The sequence below is a fragment of the Lithobates pipiens genome, unplaced genomic scaffold, assembly GCF_037356315.1.
Source record: "Lithobates pipiens isolate NorthernLeopardFrog02 unplaced genomic scaffold, aLitPip1_a1.2 Scaffold_16, whole genome shotgun sequence".
NCBI lineage: Eukaryota > Metazoa > Chordata > Amphibia > Anura > Ranidae > Lithobates > Lithobates pipiens.
In genome coordinates, this window is record NW_027507748.1 from 127,398 (window position 1) to 139,434 (window position 12,037).

General features: G+C 49.6%; 1 protein-coding gene across 2 annotated transcripts in view; it reads left to right on the forward strand.

The window, feature by feature from the left end:
- LOC143981519 (uncharacterized) overlaps nt 1-12,037 on the forward strand; it is a 147,273-nt gene that overhangs the window by 87,645 nt on the left and 47,591 nt on the right. For both annotated transcript variants that reach the window (XM_077479388.1, XM_077479389.1), the window contains exon 3: nt 3,534-3,860. In XM_077479388.1, coding sequence (XP_077335514.1) covers nt 3,534-3,860 — 327 coding nt within the window. The remainder of the gene's footprint in view (nt 1-3,533; nt 3,861-12,037) is intronic.

Consider the following 12,037-nt stretch of genomic DNA (forward strand, 5'->3'; position numbering starts at 1 on the left):
GAGAAGAGGCCGGCGGCGGGGAGGAAGAAAGCCGGACTCCTCCGCTAGCAAAAGAGCTACACACACATAGCGGAGGAGTCCGGCGAGAAGACCCCCGAAGACGGAAGACCCCCGGAGCTGTGCAATAAAATATTTTTTCCCTGTGTTGTGTTTTTTTTTGTACTTTATTTCACAGGTGAATGGGTAGGGGTACATTGTACCCCATACTCATTCACATAGGGTGGGGGGCCGGTATCCGGGGGCCCCCTTCTTAAAGGGGGCTCCCGGATTCCGATAAGCCCCCCGCCCGCAGACCCCGACAACCAACGGCAAGGGTTGTCGGGAAGAGGCCCTTGTCCTCATCAACATGGGGACAAGGTGCTTTGGGGTGGGGGGGCCGCGCGGCCCCCCCTTCCCCAAGGCACCCCCCATGTTGAGGGCACGCGGCCTGGTACGGCTCAGGAGGGGGGGCGCGCTCGCTCGCCCCCCTTTCCTGGCCGGCCGGGTAGCGTGCTCGGACAAGGGTCTGGTGTGGACTTGGGGGGAACCCCCACGCCGATTTTTTTCGGCATTGGGGTTCCCCTTTAAGCCCATTCCAGGCGGCGGAGCCCGCGACGTCTCCTTCGCGGGCCCCGCCTACCTGTACACGCGCTCAAAATGGGCGGATTTGCCTCCTCCTTATGTGGGCGAGTCCGTTCATTTCAAAAGTTGAGCGAACTGTTTGGCAAACAGTTCGCTGAAACAGTCCGCTCGTGTGTGGGCAAGTCCGCTCATGCAAATTTTGAGCGGACTGTTTGACGAAACTGTTTGCCGAACAAGGTTGGGCGAACAGTCCGCGCGTGTGTACGCGGCCTTACAGCGGAGGACTCCGACCATAAATATATATATATATATATATATATATATATATATATATATATATATATATATATATATATATATATATATATATATATATATATATATATGTGTGTGTGTTTACATGTATGTATGTACATTTTATGTAAAATGCTGTTTCTCCGTAAAGTGATCCATGCTCAGATCGCTTTTCAGAGGCATTTGACAGCCGGTAGAGAGGCAATATGTTGCCTACTGAACACCTGTTTTAACCCCTTAAATGCATCATCACTATGCTGCAACTGCATGCAATGCACACAGTTTCAGGGGGGTTGCAGTGCAGCCCCATTCACCTAGGGATGTACTTCAAGAGGGCCCTGACTGGAAAAAGATTGTGAAACACCGACATAGAGGAACCCGTCTCTCCATTTTCCTCCTGCAGCCGCTGAATGCCTGTGGGTGGGAGAGGAGGAGAAGCGGGGGAAATGGAGAAATCGGGTCCTTTATATGTCGCCACCCACTTGGAAGCGGCCCCCGGTGTTCTGCCATCGGGCTCAGAGAAAAGAGCCCTGTCCGGAGGTCGGGGGGAGGGGGGCCCTTCATGGTTTCTTGCATCGGGCCCTGAAGATTCTAGTTACGTCACTGAAGGCTGTTATGGCCAATTATACTCCATAAGCAATGTGTGGATCCCGGTTATTTTAGAAAGAGGGTTAGGGGGATGGGAGTATTAAGGACATAACAGTATAATAGAGGGGCCATTTGGCCTACAGGGGTCAAGACACAACATACTATGAGATGAATACTTCCATATGTAGTCTGGTAATGGGCAGCTTCTCTCCTCCCCTCTGTCCTGCTGTCCCCTCCTCACACTCCATGCAGCTCCTCCCTCTGCCCACCCACACACTCACAGCTCCTCCCTCTGCCTGCCCACACACTCACAGCTCCTCCCTCTGCCCACCCACACACTCATAGCTCCTCCCTCTGCCCGTCCACACACTCACAGCTCCTCCCTCTGTCCACCCACACACTCAAAGCTCCTCCCTCTGCCCCCTCACAGCTCCTCCCTCTGCCCACCCACACACTCACAGCTCCTCCCTCTGCCCGTCCACACACTCACAGCTCCTCTCTCTGTCCACCCACACACTCAAAGCTCCTCCCTCTGCCCCATCACAACTCCTCCCTCTGCCCACCCACACACTCACAGCTCCTCCCTCTGCCCGTCCACACACTCACAGCTCCTCCCTCTGTCCACCCACACACTCAACGCTCCTCCCTCTGCCCCCTCAAGCTCCTCCCTCTGCCCACCCACACACTCACAGCTCCTCCCTCTGCCCCCTCAAGCTCCTCCCTCTGCCCACCCACACACTCACAGCTCCTCCCTCTGCCCACCCACACACTCATAGCTCCTCCCTCTGCCCGTCCACACACTCACAGCTCCTCCCTCTGTCCACCCACACACTCAAAGCTCCTCCCTCTGCCCCCTCACAGCTCCTCCCTCTGCCCACCCACACACTCACAGCTCCTCCCTCTGCCCGTCCACACACTCACAGCTCCTCTCTCTGTCCACCCACACACTCAAAGCTCCTCCCTCTGCCCCCTCACAGCTCCTCCCTCTGCCCACCCACACACTCACAGCTCCTCCCTCTGCCCGTCCACACACTCAAAGCTCCTCCCTCTGCCCCCTCACAGCTCCTCCCTCTGCCCCCCACACACTCACAGCTCTCTCCACTAGATCAGTCTGTGAACAGTGAACAGTCTGGGCAGGGCTCCAGTAGCCGGGACTAGAAGCAGAGCATCGGGAAATGCGGTCAGGAGGTTCTGTATCCCTCCACAGAGAGAAACAAGTCCCTTGTAATTAGGGCTGTTTCCATCCAGACAGTTACATATATGTGAAGATATGTGACATTCTAATACATGTTATGGATCCTAAATTCTGATTAAGATTTTATGGGGGTGTTATAAGAATTTCTGAGGATGCCCTGGTGGTTGGTGTCTGGGTGACAGGCAGTCAGAAACCCGGGCAAAGGATGTAAAAGCTGGACTGTCCGGTTTTCCCGGACAGGTGGCAACCCTAGCTGGGGCGACATTTGGTAAGGGATACCTCGCGATTCCAGTCCTGATCAGGTGAGGAAAAAAAGGAGAATTCTGTGAGCCGAGTCTGTCTTTGATTTATAGTTAACCAGACCTATCAGGTTGTGGGGGCGGAGTCACAACCCATATGTATGATGTCATGATGCACCAGGAAAGTACATTTTATATACAACTCTATAGATCAGACCAAAATGAGGAGGGAAGAGGGACAGAGGGACATTGCTCCAAATCAGGGACAGTCCCTCAAAATCCGGGACAGTTGGGAGCGATGAGAAAAGAGAAAAAAAAATCCTCCAATCCCATCTACACAATCCTATACCTACAGAGGATCCAGAGGAAGGCCAAATAAAGGACGCTCCAATTTACTCCAGCAGGGGAAATGGGGGGAGGAATGATTGTCTATTCATTGATGATTTATTGGTAGAATAATGGAGAGTATAGGGGTGTCAGAGGAGATTCCTCAATGATCTGAGATGGGAAGAAAACAGAGGAATCCCAGGAAGACCCGGAGGACTCTGATAGATGCAATCTGAATATTTCTGGGATCCTCATAGAGGGATATATGTTATATGAGGGGGAGGGGAGTACACTGTGACCTGACTGGGATCTGTATTCTGTCTGTACAGGAAAAGTCCAGGAAATATTCACCCGGCCGGGATCTGACCTTCTCATCCCCATCAGAATCCATCTCACCCTCAACCATACAGATAGATGGAGATGTGACTGGATTGTCTGGTACTATGAGAAATCTTTTTTTGAATGGAATACAATAGCTGAACACAAGAATTGTGATCCGTCTGATGTCAGATATTTCCCCAATACAAGGATATCAGAGAATGGAAGTCTGATCATATCCAATGTGACTCCGGAGAATGACGGGATATACCGTGTGTATATAAAGAACTCTACCATTCACCTTATACAGGGAGATGATTACTTCATCCATGTAGAAGGTAAGTCCACCCAACCCCCACCCCCATTCCTAGCAGCAGGGCCGCTGATAGGGAAGTACAACCAGCCCTGTTGTACCGGGCCCAGCCAGCAGGGGGGGGGCTGAGCAGATTTCTAGCTAAAAAATAATAATTTGCTAAATAACTTTATTAACCTGCAGCTACGTGATTGGCGAGGAATATAGAACCTTCCTGGGCCCCATCAGGATAATAGAGGGGTCCAGGAGGTGAGAGAAGAAGAGGGACTTTTTCTCCATTTTCGGGTGGAGGTATACAATCCCCGCTCTGCATCTGTGTACATTGTGCTCCCTGTGTGCTTTCCTGGGCGGATGGATTCAATTGTAATGCGGCTCCCTTCCCTCAGTAAGTGCCGCGCTGCTGCAGCCTGAAGGAGAGACTGAAAGAGAAAGTAATCCCGACACACGTCACACATCACACATCACACATCACACATCACACACCACACATCACACATCACACACCACACAGCACACACCACACATCACACACCACACATCACACACCACACATCACACATCACACATCACACATCACACATCACACATCACACATCACACATCACACATCACACATCACACCACACACATCACACATCACACACCACACATCACACCACACACATCACACCACACACATCACACATCACACACCACACATCACACCACACACCACACATCACACCTCATACATCACACATCACACATCACACACATCACATCACACACCACACGTCACACGTCACACGTCACACATCACACATCACATCACACATCACACATCACACATCACACATCACACCACACATCACACCACATATCACACATCACACATCACACATCACACATCACACATCACACACCACACATCACACACCACACATCACACACCACACATCACACACCACACATCACACATCACACATCACACACCACATATCACACATCACACATCACACATCACACACCACACATCACACATCACACATCACACATCACACCACACATCACACACCACACATCACACATCACATCACACATCACACATCACACATCACACATCACATCACACACCACACATCACACCTCACACATCACACACCACACATCACACACCACACATCACACACCACACATCACACATCACACATCACACATCACACACCACACATCACACATCACACATCACACACCACACATCACACACCACACATCACACACCACACATCACACATCACACACCACACATCACACACCACACATCACACACCACACATCACACATCACACATCACACATCACACACCACACATCACACATCACACATCACACACCACACATCACACACCACACATCACACACCACACATCACACATCACACATCACACATCACACACATCACACATCACACATCACACACCACACATCACACATCACACCTCACACCTCACACCACACATCACACATCACACATCACACATCACACATCACACCTCACACATCACACACCACACATCACACATCACACATCACACACATCACACATCACACCTCACACATCACACACCACACATCACACACATCACACATCACACATCACACATCACACACCACACACATCACACCTCACACATCACACACCACACATCACACACATCACACACACATCACACATCACACACCACACATCACACACATCACACATCACCATCACACACCACACATCACACACACACATCACACATCACACATCACACATCACACATCACACATCACACACACATCACACACACACACATCACACACATCACACATCACACACCACACACATCACACACACACATCACACACCACACATCACACATCACACACCACACACCACACACATCACACATCACACACCACACATCACACATCACACATCACACATCACACACCCACACATCACACATCACACATCACACACATCACACATCACACATCACACACCACACATCACACACCACACACATCACACATCACACACATACACATCACACACACACACACACACACACCACACACATCACACACCACACACCACACACATCACACACCACACACCACACACATCACACATCACACGTCACATATCAACACATCACACATCACACATCACACATCACACACATCACACATCACACCTCACACATCACACACCACACATCACACCTCACACATCACACATCACACACCACACACATCACACATCACACCTCACACATCACACACCACACATCACACACCACACATCACACATCACACATCACACACCACACATCACACACACATCACACATCACACATCACACACCACACATCACACACATCAAACATCACACATCACACACCACACATCACACACCACACACATCACACATCACACATCACACACCACACACATCACGCACCACACATCACACACCACACATCACACATCACACACCACACACATCACACATCACACATCACACACCACACACCACACATCACACATCACACACCACACACATCACACATCACACATCACACACATCACACATCACACACATCACACATCACACACCACACATCACACACCACACATCACACACCACACACATCACACATCACACACATCACACATCACACACATCACACATCACACACCACACACATCACACACCACACACATCACACACCACACACCACACACATCACACGTCACATATCAACACATCACACATCACACATCACACACATCACACACCACACACCACACACATCACACGTCACATATCAACACATCACACATCACACATCACACACATCACACACATCACATCACATCACACATCACACACATCACACATCACATCACACATCACACATCACACATCACATCACATCACACATCACACACATGACATCACACATCACACACATCACACACATCACATCACACATCACACACATCACACACATCACACATCACACACATCACACACATCACACACACCACACACATCACATCACACATCACACATCACATCACATCACATCACACATCACACACATCACATCACATCACACACATCACACATCACACATCACACACCACACACCATACATCACATCACACACATCACACATCACACATCACATCACACATCACACACATCACACACATCACATCACACATCACACACATCACACACATCACATCACACATCACACACATCACACACATCACACACATCACATCACATCACACATCACACACATCACACATCACACATCACACACCACACACCATACATCACATCACACATCACACACATCACACACATCACACACATCACACACACCACACATCACACACATCACACACCACACATCACACACATCACACATCACACACATCACACACATCACACACATCACACACATCACACATCACACACATCACACACATCACACACATCACACATCACACACATCACACATCACACACATCACACATCACACATCACAAACTGACACATCACACATCACATCACACACATTGCACACACTGACACATCACACACACTGATACATCACACATCACACACTCACACATCACACACTGACACATCACATCGCACAAACTGACACATCACACACACTGACACATCACATCGCACACACTGACACATCACACATCGCACACACTGACACATCACACATCGCACATCAAACACACTCACAAATCACACATCACACACTGACACATCACAAATCACACATCGCACACACTGACGCATCACACATCTCATACACTGACACATCACACATCACACACTGACGCATCGCACACACTGACACATCGCACACACTGACACATCGCACACACTGACACATCACACACACTGACACGTCGCACACACTGACACATCACACACACTGACACATCGCACACACTGACACATCACACACTGACACATCGCACACACTGACACATCACACATCGCACACACTGACACATCACACACACTGACACATCGCACACACTGACACATCACACATCGCACACACTGACACATCACACACACTGACACATCACACACACTGACACATCGCACACACTGACACATCACACATCGCACACACTGACACATCACACACACTGACACATCGCACACACTGACACATCACACACACTGACACATCACACATCGCACACACTGACACATCACACACACTGACACATCACACACACTGACACATCGTACACACTGACACATCACACACTGACACATCGCACACACTGACACATCACACACACTGACACATCACACACACTGACACATCGCACACACTGACACATCACACATCGCACACACTGACACATCGCACACACTGACACATCACACACACTGACACATCACACACACATCACACATCGCACACACTGACACATCGCACACACTGACACATCACACATCGCACACACTGACACATCGCACACACTGACACATCACACACACTGACACATCACACACACTGACACATCGCACACACTGACACATCACATACACTGACACATCGCACACACTGACACATCACACACACTGACACATCACACACACATCACACATCGCACACACTGACACATCGCACACACTGACACATCGCACACACTGACACATCACACACACTGACACATCACACACACTGACACATCGCACACACTGACACATCGCACACACTGACACATCACATACACTGACACATCACACACACTGACACATCACACACACTGACACATCACACACACTGACACATCACACACACTGACACATCGCACACACTGACACATCACATACACTGACACATCGCACACACTGACACATCACACACACTGACACATCACACACACATCACACATCGCACACACTGACACATCGCACACACTGACACATCGCACACACTGACACATCACACATCACACATCGCACACACTGACACATCGCACACACTAACACATCGCACACACTGACGCATCGCACACACTGACACATCGCACATCACTGACACGTCACACACACTGACACATCGCACACACACTGACACATCACACACACTGACACATCACACATCGCACACACTGACACATCGCACACACTGACACATCACACACACTGACACATCACACACACATCACACATCGCACACACTGACACATCGCACACACTAACACATCGCACACACTGACGCATCGCACACACTGACACATCGCACACACTGACACGTCGCACACACTGACGCATCGCACAAACTGACGCATCGCACACACTGACACATCACACACACTGACACATCGCACACACTGACACATCACACACACTGACACATCACACACTGACGCATCGCACACACTGACACATCACACACACTGACACATCGCACACACTGACACATCACACACACTGACACATCACACACTGACACATCGCACACACTGACACATCGCACACACTGACACATCACACACTGACGCATCGCACACACTGACACATCGCACACACTGACACATCACACTGACACATCACACACTGACGCATCGCACACACTGACACATCGCACACACTGACACATCGCACACACTGACACATCACACACACTGACGCATCGCACACACTGACCCGTCACACACACTGACGCATCACACACACTGACCCGTCACACACATCACATCGCACACACTGACCCGTCACACACACTGACACATCGCACACACAATGACACATCGCACACACTGACACGTCACACACACTGACACCTCGAACACATTGACACATCACACACACTGACACCTCGAACACACTGACACATCGCACACACTGACACATCACACAATCACATCACACACACTGACACATCGCACACACTGACACATCACACAATCACATCACACACACTGACACATCACACACATTGACACATTGCACACACTGACACATCGCACACACTGACACATCACACACACTGACACATCACACAATCACATCACACACACTGACACATCGCACACATTGACACATCGCACACACTGACACATCACACACACTGACACATCACACAATCACATCACACACACTGACACATCGCACACACTGACACATCACACAATCACATCACACACACTGACACATCGCACACACTGACACATCGCACACACTGACACATCACACACACTGACACATCACACAATCACATCACACACACTGACACATCGCACACACTGACACATCGCACACACTGACACATCATACACACTGACACATCACACAATCACATCACACACACTGACACATCGCACACACTGAAACATCACACACACTGACACATCGCACACACTGACACATCGCACACACTGACACATCACACAATCACATCACACACACTGACACATCGCACACACTGACACATCGCACACACTGACACATCGCACACACTGACACATCACACATCACACACACACTGACACATTGCACACACTGAAACATCGCACACACTGACACATCGCACACACTGACACATCGCACACACTGACACATCGCACACACTGACACATCGCACACACTGACACATCACACATCACTGACACATCACACACACTGACACCTCGAACACACTGACACATCACACATCGCACACACTGACACATCACACATCGCACACACTGACGCATCGCACACACTGACAAGTCACACACACTGACCCATCACACACACTGACACCTCGAACACACTGACACATCACACATCGCACACACTGACACATCACACATCGCACACACTGACGCATCACACACACTGACACATCACACACACTGACGCATCGCACAAACTGACGCATCGCACACACTGACCCGTCACACACACTGACGCATCACACACACTGACCCGTCACACACACTGACACATCACACACACTGACACATCGCACACACAATGACACATCGCACACACTGACACCTCGAACACACTGACACATCACACACACTGACACCTCGAACACACTGACACATCGCACACACTGACACATCACACAATCACATCACACACACTGACACATCGCACACACTGACACATCACACAATCACATCACACACACTGACACATCGCACACATTGACACAGCGCACACACTGACACATCACACACACTGACACATCACACAATCACATCACACACACTGACACATCGCAGACACTGACACATCGCACACACTGACACATCGCACACACTGACACATCGCACACACTGACACATCACACAATCACATCACACACACTGACACATCGCACACACTGACACATCGCACACACTGACACATCACACACACTGAAACATCACACAATCACATCACACACACTGACACATCGCACACACTGACACATCATACAATCACATCACACACACTGACACATCGCACACACTGAAACATCGCACACACTGACACATCGCACACACTGAAACATCACACACTGACACATCACACACTGACACATCACACACACTGACACATCGCACACACTGACACATCACACACACTGACACATCACACACTGACACATCACACACTGACACATCGCACACACTGACACATCACACAATCACATCACACACACTGACACATCGCACACACTGACACATCACACAATCACATCACACACACTGAAACATCGCACACACTGACACATCGCACACACTGACACATCACACAATCACATCACACACACTGACACATCGCACACACTGACACATCACACAATCACATCACACACACTGACACATCGCACACACTGAAACATTGCACACACTGACACATCACACACACTGACACATCACACATCACACACACTGACACATCGCACACACTGACACATCGCACACACTGACACATCGCACACACTGACACGTCGCACACACTGACGCATCGCACACACTGACACGTCGCACACACTGACACATCGCACACACTGACACATCGCACACACTGACACATCACACACACTGACACATCGCACACACTGACACATCGCACACACTGACACATCGCACACACTGACACATCGCACACACTGACACATCACACACA